We start from the raw sequence: 22374 nt of genomic DNA, 5'->3' as shown, positions 1-22374 counted from the left end.
AACTTCAGACAGACAAGGAGGGTATGGTCCCCAGGAAAATGCACTGCCACCAGCACTTCAGCCTCTGAGAACCACAGCCCCACAGGGTTTCTGTAAAGGGCTCAAGCTATAAGTCTGGAACTTGGTCTTTGGGATTGTGACTGTCCTGGGCCAACTTGGGTGTCACCTCATGAGACACTGGGCAGGAAAGCCCTTTATTTTAGTGGCAGTTTATATGCAAGCAGGACAGCCAGCACCAGTGTCTAGGTGGCTTTCCTCTGAGACGAGACGAAGAAAATTTCATTTCAAAAACCAAAAAAGACCAGAAATATAATTAAGTAGCAGTAATTATAGACAACCTGTACACACACTTTTCTTTTTACTCAAACAGTAAATAGTAATAGTCATCTGGTGCAAAGACTGGCTGAAGTCTGTAAAACCATTCTGGGCTAAGTCTGTATATTTTTGGAGAGAGAATAATGTAAGGGTGAAATTCAGGGAATCAATAATGCAGTTAGACTTAGCTAATCTGCAGTTTGACTCACTGCACAGCTCGTTATCTAACCACCTATAATTAGACTCAGTTTTCAGTTTGATCCATCCTGATATTCATGTTTTCTCTTTGTTTCTACCCTCACTGATAAACTAAAGAACTCTGTTTGTTCCCTTTCTCGAGGTTACTCATACCTCATTAATTGACAACATCCTAACCTGAAAAGAGCAATTTCTTAATCCTCAGGTGCCGTAACACCTGACACCAGAATCCAATTTATGACTTCTTGCAGTATTTATTGATAATGCATTAAAGTCCCAGGTCATAATGGCCAAGCCTGAGTCTGGAATCCGGATGTCATGCAGGGTCTCTTGTCCGGCTCCCCACATAAGAACGGAGGGTATGGTGAGGCCAAAAAGGAACACCCACGGAGCCATAGATAGGGGAGACGTACCATTACATTCTCGCTAGCGGCTGGGTTGGAGATACAAAAGCAAACATCCACCAGTACCCAAACAAGGGGTCTTCCTGCACCCCAGTCTCACTGGCGGCCAGGCGAGACACAGGAAGTAGGATCCACACGATCCGCAATCTGCCGTCCGTGTTTCTGCCTGCCAACCAACCAACCAACCAACCAACACAGCCACGGCAGTTATATCAGTGGCTAATTGACTAACTGGTTACAGCTGATGGCCAATTAGTCACAGCTGATGGCTACCTACTACCCGACCCAGCACCTTTCCACATGAAGCCGAGAGCCTGGAAACTGCTCTCTGGGACTCTGTACCCACACTGGAGATAATATCATCTTCAAAAAGATCAGACCCCAGGAAAGGACGTCAGTCACCAGACCTGCTTGACCAACTCCCCCTTTCCTATATGAGAAAGCTAACCTGAAGTTAGTGCAGCTGTCCACTCTCAAACTCTGGATTCTGTCCTAGCAACACCCCATTCCCACCCCCTGCCAGTGTTTCTCTCATTGCTACCTGTGGCAGCTGTATTCTTTAACACTGCCATGGGCATTCTCTCTGCCTTAATTTTAATAAAACCTTTTCTCATTCTCCCACTTTGTAGAGTCTGTGAAAGCTTTCACTTTCTGCGAAGGACCAGGGGTTAATTCTATGCCACAAATAATAAATACTTTGCCTGTACTCATAAGTTTGTCCCTTCCCTGGGGCTACTCTGGTGCAATGGAACTTGTCATGCGGGGTCTCAGCTCCCACTTGCCACATAAGAACACAGGATGTGGTGAGGCCAAAAAGGAACACCCACAGAGCCATACATAGGGGAGTCATACCACTATATTCTTGCTGGCAGCTGGGTTGGAGATACTGGAAGCAGGAGCCACACGATCCGCAATCTGCCGTCTGCTTCTGTCATGCGGGAGACCCTGCTCACTGTGCCATGTGTCATGCGGGGCGGCCTGCGGGGTTTCAGTTCCCGCTCCCCACATAAGAACGCAGGATGTGGCTAAGCCAAAAAGGAACACCCACGGAGCCATAGATAGGGGAGTCATACCACTATAATCTCTCTGGCAGCTGGGCAAGACACACGCAGTAGTAGCCACACGATCTGCAGTCCACCATTCACTTCTCTGCCTGCCAACCAACCAACCAATCAACGCAGCCCCGCAGTTACATCAGTAGCCAATTGGCTAAGCGGTTACAGCTGACCGCCAACCAATCACAGTTGATGGTCATTCACTACGCAAGCTAGCACCTCCCCATGCGAGGCCGGGAGCCTGGAAACTGCTCTCTGGGACGCTGTCCCCACAAGCTAAAGTTGTTTTCAGCTTTAACACACTGGCTGCACTCCTGAAAACTCCCCCATGGTTTACAATTAGCCACACATCTCAACAGGCCTGACTGAGCCCACCTCAGACTGAACACTAACTAATTAGCTCTCACTTAGCATGTGCATGGGAGATGCCCAGCCAAGGGAATGTCACCCATCACTCGCCTGCCCACCCACCCAAGCCAGGGACTGGGCACGTCTGAGGCAGTGACGGAAGGAAATCAGTCCATGGCCGGACCCACTTTATCTCCAGCATTCAGTTGGTTAGTCCCTCCACCCCCACGCACAGAGTCTTAATCTTTTACTAAAGAATCACAAATACATCAGGTTGGGTCAATAATAGCAAAGAACAGTAGAGCCAGTTTGTATATTAGAACAGCGCTCCCCAGGGCAAGGGGGCACGGGGGCCCTGGGGAATCTGCCTCAGTCATCTGGGTGGGGCCCAAGGTTTAAAAGTACAGGCCCTAAGCTCGGCCAGCAGGAGACAGGTCGCTACAGTGGCTGGGACGACTGTGATGGACTGTGATGGCTGAGGGTGTTGGTGGTGGAAAGAGGGGAGGACGAATAGGGTGGTGCCCACTAGAAGCCGCAGCACATTAACAAACATCACTTTGCTGTACCCAAAAATCAACCTGAGCAGTTTTACCATCTTTGGTGAATTTGGTCTGTGATAAAACCCAATTTTGAGAAATAACCAGAAAACTAGGGGAGCCCAGTGCCCCGCCTCCCCACCAGTCACCTGAGTGGCAGGGAAGGCACTGCTATTCTTAGGACCCCAGATCTGGACCTGCTTCTGTGAACATTCCTCTTACCACATCCCCTCATTCTCACTGCCCCAGCCACGTGCCTCTTCTTTCTGTTCCTGGGTTACCTACCCTTACTCCCCCTCAGGGTCCTGGATGGGCCTCGGAAGTTCTTCCTCCATTTTTCTCATAGCTGCTTCTTTTTATCAATAAAACCTTGGCTTAAATGTCACCTCCTCAGAGAGGCCTTCTATGACTATTATAATCTAATGTGACCACCCAGCCACATTCTGTCATACATTGTGGGACTGTTACTGCAACATACCCAGCCTTTCCTGATACAGTGGCACACAATGAAACTTGTTGAATGATCAGAAAAGAAAAGCTATAAGCCACCCACTGGGAGAATAACTGCACTCATAACTCCTTGATGGGGAGTGGAGGTGATAATAAAGGATATACCACTTAGGTTCATAGTGGGTCTGAGATAGTGCTGTAAATGGCACTCGAGGCTTTAACAAAGGGAGTTTTACCCCAAAGGAAGGGAGACCCAATGTTCTGCAGTGACCAGCCACAGAGACCCCAAGCAGGGCAGTCCCCACAGGAGGCAGCATTTTCCAAGAAGCCAGTTAGTTCCTGGATGATGGATTCATTCAAACCCCCAACACATACACAAAATCCAAAAGGTCCAGAGGGGTGCATAGCACACAGAATATGTGAAGAATTTGTTTAAGGGATCAAAGAATATGAATGTCTGGTGTACCCCCTCTTTAAAAGACTTGGTTTTATTTTTTGTCAAACTCTCATAAGCGCACTAAAAGTAAGAGGCTGAGTGGGCTGATTTTAATTATGCCAGCATGTATTAAAGTTTTATTCAGCTTGCATTCATGTTTACTTTTCCTGGGCTGAGAGAACATTCTCAAAGCTGAAACATGTTCCCTGATACTCAGGCGACCCCTGCCGAGGACCAGACACACATGCTGTGCCAACAGCCTCCCCTATGTCTTGAACATTCACCATAGTTGTTCCCAAAGACCCAATTCTTTCTATGGGAATCTGAAGACACCGAGTATTGCCAAGTGAACAAGAAAGCCAGACCTCCTGGACAATTCTGCTTCTGGGAACGGCCCAGCGGAGGTGTCTGGTACCAGCATCTACTGCAAAGAGATGTGGAGGCCCAGGAGACACTGTGGGATGCCGAAATGCCTGCTGTCGGGGGCACACGGTACCTGTAGGTGATCCTCACTTCTGTTCCAGGCTCATCTCGCTCCCAGATCAAGGCGACACTCTCCGGGGACTTCCGAACATGCTGATCCAAGCAGTTGACTGCACAAAAACAGGTTTATTGACATTACACTTGCTTTTAGAGTCAGAATCAGGGGAGAGTCTGGTTTGCTGTGGCTTGCACTACTCTCTACTTCCCTCTCCAAACGTGGGGTTTCTACTTCCTTGCAAAAAGAAGGGTGATTGTCAGAGCCTGTGAAAACTTGATGATCACTACACAAATATGATCTCACAGGTGCAGGTTGATCCTGTGAATAGTCTGAAGCACGCACTTCTTGCCAGTAGTCCCAATCCCAGCCACATATTGGTGTGATCTAGGTGTCATCTAGGGCACCCAGGGCGACCCTGACCAAATTGATCTGGTGGTTTTCAAGGCTCCCTGGGTGGTACTAATGTGTAGCTGGGTCTAGACATTGCAGCCTGAGCTGCTGGAAATCATACTTAATGCAAATAGGACACCCTGATTCAACACACAGCTCATGCAAGGTAGAGATGTGGTAGAGATGCAGTCCAGGTCAAGGTGCCACATCTCTTCTCAGGCAACACCCTACAAACCAGCCTCTGCTCCATGGAGTGATACAATGATGGGGAAATGCCATGCTGATTTTCCAAAAGGCTCTGATCCCCTCCCGCTGCATTATCCAACCTCAGGTCACATGACTGCCTACAAAAACAGTTCAGTTTTGCTGGTTTACTGTAAACCTGAAGATTAGTAGGACCATGCTCATTTGCTGACATCCTGTGTTCACTACTCTTTTGATTTCAAGCTGACCTTACTTCTGGTTGGTTAATGCCAGAGCCCCTCACAACCAGCCCTCAAAGCCTGGCTTTCGTTGCTCACTTCTCCATCAGGGTGGGAAGTGAACACCACAAATAGCTATTGGATCTTCAGGCCACACCAATGTCCACGTATATAAATTTTTCTTTTCAGGACAGTTACTTATCTTCTCCAAATCAATCTCCTCCTATATAAATGGGCACTGCATTATCTATCATGTCTAACTCACAGGATAATAACCAGAAACAAATGAAAGCTTGAATGTTAAAGTGCTATTATATGAATACAAGGTACTATTACCAACTGATAAATACCATGCTATGAGCCACAGAGACTTTTAAATGGGATAACCATTGTGACAAAAGTCATGGGAGACACCAAAACGTCACGTGATTCTCATAATTCTTGAGAGGGTGAATTTACATGAAAATATTTACCTGCTTTAGCGCGCGCGCGCGCGTGTGTGTGTGTGTGTGTGTGTACTACATTTTTCCCTCTTGGGTTATTTTATCTATTATTTATTCTTATAATAAAAAAATCATTTCAATTTTACAGCTCCTAACAGATATATAAATTATATGTCAAAAAATTTAATAAAGATAAATGTCATGGAAAGTTACTAAGACTACTTACTGACACAGAAAACTTCTTTGAATTCTTATAAAAGAAATGCCTAAAAAACAGAAGAAAGAAAAAAAGAGAAACTGCAAGGGGCATGATGGCAGAATCTGGATTTACACAATTAAACCCAAAATCTGTGCGCGTACGTGTGTGTGTGTCAATCTGGTCCGAAGTTAAGAAATCAAGTTTTCACAAATAAAACCCTGGATTTCTAACTTCTCTTGAACAATCAGCAGATGAGGCCACACTCTCCTTGGGAGCTGAGATGGTAGCTACCCCTTAGCAGGGCCCTGACTGGTTCTGGAGGACCTCATCAATGGAAGGGAAAGCAGTGACTGGGAGGTTCACAGCAAGCCTTGGAGTGCCCAGATCCTTGAAGCTAAGGGCCGATACTGCAGAAAGGGTTGGAGGAGAAACAGAGTGGGTTACAGCTATGCACTGAGCAGGGAGGGCATTGCACATGAGTGTTCATTGGCCCCTGGCTGCTCCAGGCACTGGGGCACAGATGCAAACCCTTGGCCCCACCCCAGAGCTGCTCTGAGAAGACCCCAGGTGACAGGTGTACACGCTCTTATCAGAGAAGCCTGTTCCAACACACCTTCTCCCATCCTGAGTTGGACCTTCTGAGTCACTCTAGAAAGTGGCCAGCTTAGGTACAGTAGCTTAGAAAACAATTTCCAGGTGGTCCAGTGACTTGCCCAAGGCCCAGCCACGAAGCAGTAGTAAGGGCCTCAAAGCATGAGTAACACCTGTCCTGGGGCTCATCTGTCCACACCACTTGCTCCCACGGCAGCCATAGTGCCAGAACATGCTTCTCACCATGAGAATGACTGCCTGACGTCAAGCCTAGACCCTCAGTGCCTTGGTGCTTATCAGAGCATCTTGTTCCTCATTTATGCCAAGAGGGCAGATGTACAGAAGGTGGAGGGGAAAGATCTGCCAAGTGATGAACAGCAGCCAGGGGGTGGCTGGGTGGCCAGCAAGACCAGTTCTATGTCCTCTCTTCCTGGGGCAGATGAATAGCAGTAATTCAGGCAGTTCAGCACTGAGCCCCAGCTGCAGTGTCCCCTAGGTGCTTTCCTTGCATATGGGCAGTGCTGAACATGTGAACACCAAGGCCCCATGTGATCTATCTCTCCCCATTGGCAGTGCCAAGTCCGGAGAGCACCTTCCTGCCCCGAGACCTTTGCATGATTTCTCCTTGCCTGGGGCACACTATCCCATTCTACCCACTGCTGTCCTCACCTGGTGCCCACCTTCCTGCAGGTCCTGGCCTACACATTCTCACTCTCTCAGTGAGCACTTCACATCCCTTGAACCTTGTGCCCCTTTCTAACTCACCTGAGATGTTTGCACTTGCTGTCCCTCCATGGGCAGGGGCCAGATGTACTGTCCAGATGTTTGTACACATGCAGCCTAACCCAGAGCACAGAACAAACAGCTCCAGATGGCAAACAGACCATTCAAGTCCTCGAGCTGGAGGGCAACAATAGAGTCTAAATGGCACCAGGTTGGCCCTGCGCCCAGGGGAAAAACCAGACCTCTTCCTGTCTTCATGGCTTTGTTTCTCAAGATCATTTCTGTTGGTCTAAATTCACTAGAACCCCCAGAGGGCTTTTTAGCACACAGATATGAGCTCCCCGACCCACCCTCAACACACGTAACTCTAATAGAGCAGGTCTGGGTGGGCCTGAGCATTTCACCTCTAACAGATCCTGGAGATGCTGTTGCCACTGGTCCAGGACCACGCGCCCGCAGACAGAAGTGCATGCATAATAATGCACACGCATTCTACTTGGTATGTATATTCCAGACTCCAGAGGGCCTTCTTTTCCCTATGGGGACAGGAATGATCAAAGACACTTGCCAGCTTTGTAAGACATCTCGCGAAGCCCTCGCTCGATGGCAGCCTGGAGTCCCAGGTCAAACCCACCCTCCAGAGTCCTGCCCCTGTCTAGCCACTCACTAACAGGGAGACCCACTTGTTATTTAATCTAAATCTCACTTTCCTAATCTGCAGTGGGGGTAATGGTTCCTGACTCTGGGAGTGACAGTAGGAATTCAATGCCACTGGAGAGGTTCCTGTCACAGGGTCAGATGTTGTGGCAGTGTTCCCAAGGGAATACAGTTCATAGCTGTTATGGTTGACACTCAGATGACAGGCACCTAGAGAAAGCACAGTGCAGGGTCTGGGTGACAGTGGCCCTAAAATGCCATATATATGTGTATATGTATATGTATATATACATATATACGTATATATATATATATATGTATATAATATATGTGTGTATATATACATATACATATGTGTTGGCTTTTAACACATATGTATGTTCCTGCTATTGGCTCAATTGCAGGGAGAAAAAGAAAGAAGGGTGGGGGGAAGAAGGGGAGGATAAAAGCAAGGAATTCAAACGTTTTCCACCCAAAGAACTGGGCAGTGGGACAAGAAAATTCCATTTACAAGCATTTCCAAGAAGAGTTGGGCAAGGCCCCTGCATAATTTAAGACTCAGCTCAAACCCCACCTCTTAATTCAAGCCTTTTCCAAATTTTCCAGCACACAATGATCTCTCCCTCTCCATCATTCAGTGGCTCACATCATTTAACAGCTTATTCTGCCCAGTGGTCCATTTTGGGACACAATGTTGGCTCTGCTAAACCCTCCCCCATTTGAGTCACAAGGTCCATGAGTCACAAGGACAGGGACCATGTCCCAAAGATTCACGTATCATGGGAGTGGGATGGGTAGGTGACATCATAATTCTCCTTTATTTCCACATCTATACAATGGGACTACCAACTGAAACAGGGCCTGGTTGGGACCTCCACAAAAGAGGCCTTGTCTCTCCCTGGCCTAGAGCTTAACAATTGATCAACCCCCTCCCTGTGGTTTAAGTTTGGAATATCCCCTGTCCCAGTTCCCTACTTTAGATAATTACCCTGAAACTCATGCTTGCTTACTAGTCATAATGCCCCCCATGCTTGCCAATTACAATCTTTATGGCCTAGCATTTTTTACAGGTCACTGTCATCAGTGTTCCTGGGTTGGTGATCACATTGGAGAGCCATATTGCCAGAGGCTCCATGCAGACCCCTGAAACCATTACTGGAGGAATGCCCAGATTTTTCCCTTAAGTATCCCAAGGCTAGTCTGAGAATGTTAATGCAGTTTCTGGAGATGTTAACCTGCTGCCTTCTCAGATCACCGGTGCTCCGATAATAAACACTTATTCTAGGACCCAACTACTATGTCGGTCTATTGGCTGAGCAGCACAGGCAGCACAAGCCCCGGACTCGTTTGGCCTCTAGTTTCACAACCACTTCCCAGTGGTGTCACGATGATGAGATATCCATCATTTCACCTTAGTGCAGGTCTAACACGGAGCCTAACACAACTCTGTATATAGTTATGCAAACGTCTGTTGGTGGTTCATGGGTTCAGGGGTTTGTATTTAAAAAAATAAAAAGAAAAAAGAAAAGACTGCAAGAGGGTTATCATTTCCACTATAAAGATGGCACCCACTTACATAGGAATTTTCAAGAACTCCTGTCAGTTGTTCAAATACATCCCTCTCCTTCCCCTATTTTAAGTAAACCCACATAGAGAAATTCAATTTTAATCAAAAGAAACAAGGGAGTTAATATTCACAAAATGATTCACAATGGGTTTTCTTTAAATAGAAAATCTCCCTGGCACATTTTAAGAAATCACATCAGTCACAAAAGTTGTACTTGCCAACTTTCCAGAAGCATCTGCTTTTTAAAGTAAGTCATGCCTCTGACAACTGGGGAGAATTCAGTCTCTTCTGGAGGAACTTTATCCTAAGACCTGGGGTTACATTTCCATTTTGAGTTCCTTGGAAGACCTTAAACAAGTTACTTCAATCACTGAGAGATAAGTGAAGCACAGGAGTTTAGCATCTTGCTGTCGTCAGGGTGTCTGCCTTCTAAATTATTGGAGGCATGTCATAAAGAGGAAAAAGGTCCAGCCAAATGGTTCCCATTGTTGCAACTAATATTCCAAAAAGCATCCAGAAATCTCTGTGTTCAACGATTGGTTAAAAACAGTTTCTCTACAACCTTGCTTCAAAGTAAGAATACACACACTTTTTTGAAAAACAGACTGAGAATGTGGTGTTTAGAAAATAGAGTTTAGTTGTGTGTTTTGAAAGCAACACATGTCGTTACCCTCTGGTTCTGCATTTGCAACTTCCTGAGTTTATATGCTACACAGAAAAACATCTGTTGAGCCCTACGAAGGACACAACAAAATTTCAAAGACTGGAAAGAATTTCAGATCTTGGTTTTCCAAAGAACCTTTTGCAAAGCAGTTTTATGTAAAAGTAAGACCATGTTTCCCCAAAAATAAGACCTAGCCAGACCATCAGCTCTAATGCATCTTTCAGAGCAAAAATAATATGAATTAATATAAGACTCGGTCTTATTTTACTATAAGACCGGGTCTTAATATAAAATAATATAACACAACACAACACAACACAACACAATATACCAGTTATTATTATTAAGTTTTGCTCCAAAAGACATTAGAGCTGATTGTCCGGCTAGGTCTTATTTTCGGGGAAACACAGTAGTAGTAAATGACTGAAGGGGGTGGTGACTCTTCAATGCCCAGGGGGCCCTCTGACACCATGACCCACCTGGCCACCTGGCTACTATCCCAGAGCTCCAGGATGGGCTTTGACAGCCGTGTTGGCCTATATGCCCTCCTGACCTGTTTCCCTGTTATACCAGATGCAAACCCCTGTGGTCCTATTCAGAGGCAACACGGGACTCCCAGCAGCACTGCTGCAGGCCAGGTTCAAGGTCACCAACCCTTACCCCTTCCAAACCCCCACCCCCAAAGGATTCAATAATAAATAACAAACTGATTAGAGTGATTAGGTAAGAGTAACAGGCTAAACACTGTGCAGTTTTTCTCATTTAATGCTAACAACAGCCCTAGGTGTCCCCAGGCCATCCACTGCTGGTCAGAAGGCTAGCAGCTTCTGCCATGGTGTCTGTGACCTCTGGTCACTGATATTCTTTCGGTCCAGTCACCAAGTTTTGAGAAGCCCTGTGTAGCTGCTTTGGGCCACAGTTCCAGCTGAGCCCCACCTGAGTCATCCCAGTCCAGGTCCCAGACTTGTGAGTGAGAAGCAAGTAGATGACAACAGTCCCAGACATAGATCAATGGGGAGCAGAAGCAAGCCATCCCCGTGAGGCCCTGTCCAAAGTCCTGACCCACAGAACTGTGAGAGTAATACAAGGCTTGCGGCCAGTTTGATATGTAACAATAGTAACTAGAACACTGTCTTTATAGTACAGACAAGGAAACCCAAGCAAAGAAGAGTAAGAAGCAAGGATTCAGACCCAGGTGAGTTTCTCAAGACACATCCAGAAGCACTAAGCTGTATTGCACCACTTATCTACCATTTCTGTTTCTTTACTAGAGTCATCTCCACTAATCTCAATTCTGCCCATTTAGAAGTACCTTCATCTGCCCTAGTTTGGGGCATGTAGGTCAGTGGTTCTCAACCCTGTGTGTACTTGAGGAACACCTGGATCTTGTAAACACAGATAGCAGAGCCCCACTTTCAGGGTTTCTGATTCCAGGGATCTACGAGTAGGATAGAGCATTTCTAAAACGTTCCCAGGTTTCAAATGAGATGCTCATGCTGCTGGTCCGGAGACCACACTTTGAGAACTGCTGATACTGAAGAAGTAATGGGAGTTTCAAAAGTGACGCTCCTTTGGAACAAGCCATAATCACGCTGATTATCCGACAGACAGAACAGACCAAAACACCCCCACCATTCCACAGCTTTCTAGGAGGCTCCCAGGGTAGCTATAGCCTGTCCCGGCCTTATTCATACCATCACCTCTGTAGTCTGCAGACACTGGCAAAGGACAGAGATATTCCTGATAGATGAGAGGATGGACATACACATGTAAGGTCAGAAATTGCCTTTTTCCACAAAGCAGTTTCTGAAGCTCAATTTCTGGCAAAATAAGTGAAGGAAAAAGAGGCACTTCTGCTAGCTGATCACACGCTGACCCTGCCCAAGGGAGGTGAAAGAGGCTCTTGCTGTCTGCCGGGCAAAGTCTGTTCCCTGTAACTTATCTAAGAGTGAGAGGCTGTAAGTGTGCATGAGCCGACGCCGACCGATCATGCCAGCCTCAGGTTTCCCAAGTCCTGGTCAGCTTCCACAGGAGCTGCACATTTTCTGCCCTCTCCTGAGAGCTGCTCTCCTCCCATCAAGGACACATGCCATCAACACTAAGAGTTTGGTTTTTCCCCCCACTAATTCAAGGACACTTGTTGCTGACACAATTATAGAAAAAAAACACTTATCTAGTAAGTGACTCATTTTGATTAATCAGCAAAGTAGTATACTATATGAAAAAAAAATTGGTCCAAAGTTCCCTTAAAGTTTTTTTGTTTCAAAAATAACTGCAAGACACTACCTACAATTACGTTTCTAAACATAATAAATTAAAATCACTACTACTTATTAATCACCAGTAAGTGCTAGGTCTGTTCCACACCTCTGGCACTCTGTCCTTACAATCAGCCTAGCAGGTGGGTTTACTGCCCCCAGTTTTCAAACGAGACTTCTGTTCAGAGGAGTAGAGATGCTGGACCAGTAAATGGTAGAGTTGTGTGAAACACCAAATCCTACCTCCAAGTTCAGGTCTTGGCCAGGGTCCTGACCCTGTCATGAAGATCTGCAGGTCCTTCCCTGAAACACCCGGTAGACCCCATCCAACAGGGTACCCCATCTTCCCTGACAGCACAGCCCCCCTGAGAACCCCACCTGACTGCAAGTCCAGTCCTCTCCAGGCTGCCCACACTCAGGCCTACCCTGCCTGGCTGGCCACTGTCTCCTGTTTCTGCACCTTCTCTCCTTGCTGCCTGAGGGCACCACCACCCCAATCCCAAATCTTAACAAAACTGCAGAAAATTCAATCTCAGCAGATACCAGAGAATTGACTGGCTAGTGGAGCTGGTTTCTGGGATCTCAATCAGAACCAGGTGTAAAGCTGGCTCTGGGCCTTTGGGGGTTGACGCAGGGACAGCTGAAACAGAGTTGGGAGGCCCCACCATTCCCTCCTTTCTGCCCACAGGCCGTGCCTGGGAGCAAGGAGATAAGCGATTCCAGTTGCTGGCCGGGGGGTTTTCTCTCGTTCCCCCACCACCACAGCTCGGTTTGTTTACATGGGCAGAGAGGCAGGTAGCTGGTGTTGACAACAGCCAGATACTTTTCAGTTTTGCCTCCGGTCCGCGGGACAAGAGCAGGGAAGTCCCAACTAATGGGCACCCCGCACCCTCCACCCTGGCCCAGGTGTCGCCCAGGGCTCCCCGGGGCGGGGGAATCCTGTGTTTAAAAGTGAGAGCCTGCCTCTGGAGGAGCCAGCTGGGCCAAGGCCGGCAGCTTGGCGACTCGAGCTGACGCTGGGCCGGGTCTCCGGGAAAGATGGGGTCGAGGCGGGGGTTGCAGCTGGCGTGCAGGTTGGAGCCTCTGGAGCCCGGGATGACGTGGGCGGGGGTGACGAGGCCCCCGGGTCTGCGATCCGCCCCGGACCTCTGAACCGGCCAGGTTCTGAGTCCCCTGTGGACGCGTGATTTGGAGGCGCCCTGGGTCCCTGCAGCACACTCACCAGACACGTTTAGCTGGCCTCCCAAGAACCAGCCGATCTTTCCGCTGCTGAAGTCGCAGTCCCAAACGGTGTGGTATGGGGTGTCCCACACCAACGTGTCCCGCGCCAGCGGCCCCCAGAAGGCGGCGGGCTGCCGGGCCGCCTGCGCTCTTAGCGCGGGGTAAGAGGCTGGCTGCACAGCGGCCGGGGCGCTGCGCGGGGGTCCGGAGGCCACCGTGCGCAGTGCGCTGACCCCAAGAGGCCACCCCCGCGCTCCTGCGCGCCCAGGCAGGCTGCCCAGAAGCCGCCCGACGCCACAGCCCAGGCTGCGCGCCGCCATCTCTCCGCCGCCCCACGGTCTCTGGGCCCCCAGCCGGGAGGCAAACCCGAGGCCCCTCCGCTCTGCTCGGGCCCCGCCCCGTCTCCGCCCTCCCGCCACCACCCTTCCCGGCCTGAAGCTGCCTTCCGGAGTCCGCCGGGTCCACAGCCGCCCTCCGCGGAGAAGGAGGGGAAACGGCCCGGGGAGGGGCGCCGGGGAGCGGGGCGGAGCGCTGTTCCAGTCCCGGCGGGGCTGCGGGGCGCGCCCCTCGTTTGTGCTCGCGCACCGACCCGGGCGTCCAGCCGTTTTGGTTTCAGTTTGTGCGTCAAGTTCCGACAGCTGCGCGGCGCGGCGCAGCTAACAGCAGAGACACGTGCGTCGGAAGCGCAGGCTGGGCCAGGCTCCTGCAGCGGTCTCGGTGGAGGAAAGGAACCCACTCAGAACAGACGCGACTGATGCAGCGAAGCACACAGGTGGGTTCTAGGACCAAAGTTCGGTCGGTTCAGCATCTCAGGCTGAAATCAAAGTATTAATCCAGTTGTGTGCCCTCACCCGCCAGGCGGACCTGTGCCGCCTCCCCCACATACACAAGTAGCCCCAGTGGGCTAAATGGGCTAATCAGAGGAACTGTGGAACCGTGGCAGTTTTCTCCAGTTGCTCCAACCACCGTGGCCACTCTGACTTTTCTAGCTCTGTGACCTTGGGCAAGTTCCTAAACCTCTCTGTGCCTCGTTTTCCTTTTCTAGTGAAAAGGAGTATAATATCTCCCTCCCCTGCAGCAGTAAAGAATAAATGAGATCATGTCCGAAGCGTCTGGGAGGACAATAGTGGAGGCAGTGTTCTTGTTGTCAAGAAAAGATAGAAGGGAACTCAGAAACTAGTCCTAACCAGATTCTTAAGTATTTCAACAACCAAGAAGTAAACACATTATAAGAATGTAAACATGGGGGGAAGGGGATTTTTGAAGATTCAATGGTTCAATTCTTTGAGCTTGGGAAAGAGTCCACCTTCTTAGCTGTGAGATATGCAGAGGAAAAGTCCCTGCCATTCCAAGGAGCTTCTGTCGTCAGTCAGCCCCAGGCCATGTTGAACACCTACTTCCTGCCAAAGAAGAGAGGAATTTAAGGCTGGAGAACCAGTGATCATAGGAGAGCTAGCATTAGATATGTGCCCTGACCTGCATGAAGCGCTTGACCTGCAGTTTTTACTTAATTTAAAAATTATCTAGCGCTATCAACTCCGGCCCCTTATCAACCCCTGCTGGAATAAATGAGGAGACCAAACTAATCAATAGACTTACTAAATACAACATGGGCTGATGGAATAGCACCAGCATCCACACACACACACACACACACACTCCCCCTATTTGATATCGACTCACCACTTGGCCTGAATCCCCATTTTTATTAGAATATACAAAATTGCAAAGAGAGAAAGGCCATAACTGTGGCAGGGGGTTCCAAAGATGGCCACCAACACTGCATCCACTTATGTGTGTGAGAGGTGCACTCTATCAAGAGGAGGAGCCTGTCCTCTCCCCCCTTGAACCTAGCTGTAATGAGGGGTCTCAGCTCCTGCTCCCACACAAAATATGGTGAGGCCAAAGAAGAACAACAACAGAGCCACAAATAGGGAAGTCATACCACTATACTCTCGCCGGCAGCCGGTCGAGACACAGGAAGCAAACACCCACCTGCAGCCCAACAAGGGGTCTTCCTGCACCTCAGTCTCATTGGCTGTTGGGCGAGACACAGGAAGCAAATATCCGCCAGTTCCACTACATGGTGGTACGTGCCCAAGCAAATAGTCAAGTAGTCCATCAAATCAGGGATGGAAGGCAATTCCCCATAGTCCACAGTCATTTGCCAGGGCTGTGTGTTGGCCTCACAATGTGTGCCCTCTCCACAGGGCGAGGGCTCCAAGTTCTGGGGACAGAGTCCCAGGAGCAGTTTCCAATCTCAACCTCACATGGAAAGGTGCTGGCTCAGTTAGATGGCCAGCCATTGTGGCTAGTTGACCATCAGTTGTTAGCAGTTAGCCATTAGCCACTAATATAACTCCCGTGGCTGTGCTGGCCACGGGGTTGGTTGGCAGAAAAGCAGACAGCGGATTACAGATCGTGTGGCTCCTGCTTCCTGTATCTCCAACCCAGCCGCCAGTGAGAATATAGTGGTATGAGCCCCCTATCCATAGCTCCGTTGGTGTTCCTTTTTGGCCTTACCATATCCTGTGTAAAAGTCCCGCATCTGGGCTGTCTCAGCAAGAACTTCCCAGCCCACAGGGCCACAACAACCTTCTCTTTTTCTGGCTTATGCTGGTTGGGGAACCTTCCAAGTCTTCCCACCCCTCCACGGGGGTCCAGCTCTCCAACAGCTGCTCCTCCTGGTCTTCCTGAGACTGAGTGTTCATACACACAAACTGCTCCTCCGTCCTTTGGAGAGCTTCGGCCGGCACCGTACCCTGCTCGCTGCGCCATTTGTCATGCTGGGTGTGGGGACAGAGTCCCAGAGAGCAGTTTCCAGGCCTCACATAAAAAGTTGCTGGCTCAGGTAGTAGATGGCCATCAGCTGTGGCTAATTGACCATCAGCTGTAACCAGTTAGCCAATTAGCCACTGATATAACTGCTGTGGCTGCACTGGTTGGGGAGTCCAGTGAGTCGAGTCGGTGAATCGGTTGGTTGGCAGAGAGGCAATCGGAGGGTTGCAGGTCGTGTGACTCCAGTTTCCAGTGAGAGTATAGTGGTATGACTCCCCTACCTATGGCTCCATGGGTATTCCCTTTTTGGCCTCACCATGTCCTGCGTTCTTATGTGGGGAGCAGGACCAGAGACGCTGCAGGCCACCCTGCATGACAAATGGCGCAGCGAGTAGGGTCTCCCGTACGACACTGGGTTTCATGCAGGGTCTCTGGTCCCGCTCCCAACATAAGAACGCAAGACATGGTGAGGCCAAAAAGGAACATCCACGAAGCCACAGGTAAGGGAGTCATACCACTATAGAATCACTGGCAGCTGGTTGGAGACACAGGAAGCAGGAGCCACGTGATCCGCAACCCGCAGTCCACTTCTGTCTGCCAACCAACCTCACCTGCTAGCTGCAATCCACCGCGCCGACCGCAATCCACTCCCGCCAGCCCAGCCACCATCTTCTTGCTAGCCCCCCATTTGCCGCTAGCGTAGCCACAGCAGTTATATTAGTGGCCAATGGCTCACTGGTTACAGCTGACGGCCAACTAGCCACAGCTGACGGCCATCCAATCACAGTTGATGGCCATTTACTACCTGAGCCAGCACCTTTCCACGTGAGGCCAAGAGCCTGGAAAGTACACTCCTGGCTCTATCTACACCTACATCATTCCTTTTTCTGTTCTCTTCATTTCCCCATTTCTTCTTTTCAGTGACACGGAAAGGATATCTGTGGATCACAGCCCAGAACGAGGGGCTGTCAGCCTGACAAGGATGAACCCAAAGTAATGATGGGGAAAGAGTGTGGGTGGTGGTGGAGAGAGACAGACATCAGCTCAAATAACTGAAATCCAATGAAAAACCAAAATGAAAAAATCCATAATCAAAACCTTGAAGAAGGTTGGAGGAAGGAGAGAACCCGGTTGGCTGGCAGTCTGGGAGTGGCTTCACGAGAGTGGAGGGCTCACCTTCCCTTTCTGTTCCCATTTCCTGATGTCCACATGAACTCAGTGGTAATGATAACATGAGGGGAGGCTATGTAAGCTGCTTCAGCAGTTGGAGCTCCATGATTCCCATACAGCTGCACCACTGCTTTTGTCTCCATCTTGTAATGCTGCACACCAGATCCCTATGACCTTTGGGGTTCACCCAACAACACACAGCAAACCCAGGATGAGAGGATTCACCACAAAAGAGCAGGAAGAGATGGGAGGTGAAAGCCAGGACTGACTCCATATAGTGCTAGGCTGGCAGCCAGGTGTCCTCCTGGAGCTAGGGAACCCTTGTCTGAGGGCAGTGCCATGTGTGGAGCAGCCAGACCTCGCGATGGGATCCATTCTCCATGAATTCTAGCAGCATGCTAGCTAACTAAATTCCATCAACACCAAATTCTGTAAACTCTTAATTCACTCTAACCCTGCATGAGCATGAAAGGCTAGAGTGTCATCCATCCACAAACTCACAGAAAGGACTTCGGCTTTTGAATTCACATGTGGCCTCCATTAGATGCCCCACAGCCCACAGAAGTCGAGAGCATCATGCGTGAAGACAATGGCATCTCTTGTGACTGCTAGTCATTTGACCTGTAAGAACCAGTCCCCTAACTGCCGGGTGCACTGGGCCAAGGGGAGCCAATACCCCCAACGCCCATACCCTCTCCTTGGTCTCCTGAGTAGATGCTCTTGCTGAGGTGACAGTATGTCCTGCTCTCACTCGGGGCCTGCGCTAGCATTGTTAGTGGCAATCGCACAGATACATATAGGTCACTCCAAGGCCAAGTTGCAAGCACTTTGAGCCTTGGCCACATCACATGTGAATCAAACCCTGTCTTCATCAGCCTCTGAGGGCAGGAAACCAGAAGACCTGGACTAGACCCTCAGTTCTGGCCCAGCCCACAGTGGTGCAAGTCCTCCAATATCTCTAAGCCTCAATTTTCTCATCTGCAAAATGAACAAATGTGAGCTAAATTCTGAATCCTCTAGCTCTAAAATTCTAAGTGGTGCATCCGTCCCAAAAAGGGTATGTCAGACTGACTTAGTTTCGGAGTTCCTTCTGTTTCCCTAAATGAGTTTCTTTCGGTGTGGGCACTCCATGAATGTGCTTAAGGGCTGTTGTGCTTCAGCTTTGGAGATCTCAAGCCTGACCCTCTTCCCCATTCCTTGTCTTTGTTTCCAACTCATTAGACTGTCCACCACAGGTGGATGGGCACAGTCTCCCAGGCCAGGGACAACTGCTGTTTCTCACACAACTTTAGTGCCCAGGCTCACAGCTGAGTGAGGCAGGAAGGAACGTCTTGTGTGGTTTTCTTTTAAAGCTGGCACAACAGGAACTGACTTTATCTTGAACTTTGTTGCAACCAAGAATCCACAGTTTGACGGTTTTATGATCCAGTAGCTTCTGAGAATGGTTCTGACTGGGAAGGTTTGTATTTTGACTTGCATAAAATAAAAAATTTCGTGGGTGGCAGCTACGAAGGTGCTGTCAGCTGGCTCATGGAGTTTCCTTTAATGTGAGTTCAAATGACTAGTCACAGTGGGGAAGCGAGAGGAGAAGGATGCTTATACTCCACAGGGCAAAGGGGTGGGGTGGCTGAGTTCAACACTACTCAGAGAAACAGACTCAAAAGCCAAGACAGAGTCATCCGGAACAGCATGTGGATTTCCCACAAATACCAGAAAGGCCCAGTAGCCTCTTGTCCTCATGGTCCATCCTATGGGTTTATTGTCTGGCAGAAGCCTGTATGGTCCACTCACTCTTGAGCCCCAGGTCTCAATGCACGGCAGCAGCCTTCCCTGTCACCTTCGTGGTCTCAGTCCAGAGGATATCCTTGCTCAGATGCTTGTTTCACAATGATCATCCTTGTTGCTTGGCTCTTCCATAAGAGTCTATGAGAGTCTATAAGAGTCTTTGGGCAGATCTGAGCTATCAGACCCCCTTTTCCTGCCGCCAGATGGCAAAGTCAGCTATAACCACTGTTACTATCTCTTGCGTGTGGCCTCAGGAACTGTGGGCTTCCTCAGCCTCTCAGCTCTGTCGATCCAAGAGGGAGGATTTATGATAAGGGCATGACTTTGAGACAACGACCAACGCAGGGAAGGGGTTACACAGCAAATGTGCTGACCTACTGGAGGGACATAGCTTTCTCTGAGGCCAGCCTCGTGGGTCCCAAGGAGAGTAAACAGGGCCCCCCAAAAAACACTGTCTGGAGATCCAAGAGAATGTATATTGATTGAGCAGGAGCTCAATAAATGATTGCTTGATTGATTGACTGAATTGGTCAAATGCAAAGATGAGTGACAAAAAACAAAATAAATCTAGTATCAACCAAATTTCTTATATCACTGAATTTGAGAAATTTTAAAGCTAGCCAACACTGCCACCTGGCAATGGCTTCTACCTTTCTAATTATCTGGGGAACCTAATATTTGTAATCACAGGACAAGCCAACCAGAACATATTTACTTGCAATCATGTCATCAGCAAAGGAAGTCCAGGAGCATTTCCTGAATGATGAGTCCCCTTGGAATAGTCTGTTTCTTCTTTGTCTCTGTAGTGAATTAATCAGCAGTGACTGATTAGCAGTCCTGGACTCAAGGGATGGACACCCTGGTTAGAGACAGGAGAGATGTGTTACAAATGACAAATTCAATCAAGGTGGTAGACTGGGTGTATGAAATAACTGAAAAGATTCATTTCCAAATCTGTTAAGTTGTGAAAAGGTAAGGCCTTTGTTTCTTAATTCAGGCTGATATTTATTTTTTAAAAAGTACCATAAACTGGACAACTTAAACATAAATTTATTTCTCGCAGCTCTGGTGACTGGAAAGTCCAAGATCAAGGCACTGGCAGCTTCAGTGTCTGGTGAAGACTTGCTTCCAAGTTCATAGACAGTCTTTTCATTGTGTCTTCATGTGGCAGAAAGAGAGAGAGATCTCTCTGGGGTCTTTTATAAAGGCACTAACCCCATTCAGGGGACTCCACTCTCAAGACCTAATCACCTCCCACATGCCCCACACTAATGCCTCCTAATGTCATCTCACTGAGGGTTAGGATCTCAACATAGGAGTTTTGAGGGACACAGACATTCAGTCCTTAACACCTTGGTTGAAGAGAAATCCTGAGGAGGAATCCCTGGCAGATGGGGAGCAAACAAGGTGGAATTAAAGGAAGAAACTACAGCCCAAAACATGTAGAAGTTGGAAGTGACTTGGAGAAACCAGATGTGAGCAGCATGAACATACTCTGGGGAAACCATGAGGTGTTTGATTGAGAGTTGGAGAAGTGAGGGTAGAGGAAAGTAAAACCATGCAAAAGTTTGTGTCTAGATGGGATGACATAAGCCCCATGTAACTAGATATTTATAGAAACATATGCTGATATGTGTTTAAAATTTAAGGATAATTTTTAGAAAACTGGAAATAGAGTATGTAACCAAAACCATTGGGGTGGGAAATGGAACAATAGTTAGTCAGTAAAAAAAAAAAAAAACTGGAATAAGTGGAATGGGGAAGAGGCAGGCAAGGATGCTAAGTTGGAAAATTTAAAATAAGGTCAAGGGATATATTGAAGCATCATACCAGTAATAGCTATGAATTAATCAAAATTTCCCATTAAATAGAAATAGTAGCACATTGTCAAAGGATAGAACATTTGGAAGAGAGGATGCAAGATATGGCTGTGGAGGAACACTTGGTTCCATGATGTGATGGCTGCCAGACCTTCAATCTACACCTGGACCAGAACAAAGATTATTTCCTGTAAACCCCCTCAGAGACTATCTGATCATAATGGATACTTTCCTTCTGACATAAACCAGTACCTCTTCCTTATATCCTACAGTGTGCTGATTCCTGATGCTGGCAAGCATATAATGTATTTTCCCCATACCTGGGATGGGTCACACAACAATACCCCTATCCATTCTGCCCTACTCTATAGAATTCTTAGCTGTAGTCGCACAACAGCCTAGACCACTGTCCCTCCACGTCTTTCCCTAAGGAAAGAAGAGGCTGTGAGATTGTGCCTTTCTGGGATTCTGTTCCATCCTTGTGTTTACACATTATGTCTCTCTGTCTGGTCCCCAAAAGATGGTTTGCAGCCAAAAACGGGTAAGATATTTCATGGGAGATACAACCTAAGCCAGGCGGAACCGAGTGGGGACCCCTAATGAGCTACCTTAGAAGAATAAGGGAAGGGGCTTTGCTTCCCCTTCCCCCTGCCTGGAAAAGTCTGTTGCGCGCCCTGGCTTTTCCCTTGCAGCTGTTTATGAGAGAAGTCATGAGAACAACAAAGATCAGTTCTCTCCACTTATCTCAACGGAGCTGTTACAATATGAGAGACTTGACCCTGAGAAGGTACAGACCTTAGGTAAGACATCATGGGACCTTGTGCTTCGGCTGTTTGAAGGTTAAAATAATTGGCTTGGGATGTTTCTATAACATGATAAGTGAGTCTCACAGACCGTGCCAAAAACACTGTTACTCCCTTGTATACTTATCAATAAAAGCCTCCAGTTGGCTTTATTCAGGGCTCCAGTCCTCTGAGACTCAGAGACCCCTGGCCTTCTGAGAGATTTAACAGTATTAAGTCTCTGTTTGTTTCTTTCTTAAAAACTTAACCCAAACTGCCCCTTCTCACCTCCTCACTGCCCTGTTGTGCGGGACACGACATCTGGCGCCCAACATGGGGTGGCACGAGAAGGGAAGGACGACTAAGAGTCGTAAGGATCTGCAGACGCGGTGAAGGGACTCCAAGAATCCGCCACAACAGCTACCTGGGGTAAGGAGGTAGTTTATGGACTTGGAGAATTTAACTAGGGTAACGAAGAAGTTAGAAAGAAACAACTAACACTTTCTTGTGTAAGAGTGTGATTGTGTGAGTGAATGCCTATAGCTCCACCGTCCTTTAGGACTACGGAGTTTGCTTGGGCTCGTAACCGGGGTTCCGTAATGCGTCATAGGGCAAAACGGCGATTTAGCATCTCGCCAACCAGGGTTGGGGTTTATACAACCACGCCTTAGTCAAGATGTG

General features: G+C 48.4%; 1 protein-coding gene across 2 annotated transcripts in view; it reads right to left on the bottom strand.

Moving 5' to 3' along the window:
- The window catches only part of ACSS1 (acyl-CoA synthetase short chain family member 1), a 75048-nt gene extending 61063 nt beyond the window's left edge, over positions 1-13985 (bottom strand). The window contains exons 1-2 of one of the 2 annotated variants that reach the window (XM_081033959.1): positions 13360-13985; positions 4239-4335 (exon numbers count right to left, since the gene is read on the bottom strand). In XM_081033959.1, the coding sequence (XP_080890085.1) occupies positions 4239-4335; positions 13360-13678 (416 nt within the window). In that variant the 5' untranslated portion in view covers positions 13679-13985. The remainder of the gene's footprint in view (positions 1-4238; positions 4336-13359) is intronic. The other variant, XM_081033960.1, reaches the window with a different exon arrangement.
- Positions 13986-22374: the final 8389 nt, after the last annotated feature.

This window comes from Rhinolophus hipposideros (assembly GCF_964194185.1).
Source record: "Rhinolophus hipposideros genome assembly, chromosome: 22".
NCBI classification, from domain to species: Eukaryota; Metazoa; Chordata; class Mammalia; order Chiroptera; family Rhinolophidae; genus Rhinolophus; species Rhinolophus hipposideros.
This window is presented reverse-complemented; position numbering and strand designations above follow the sequence as displayed.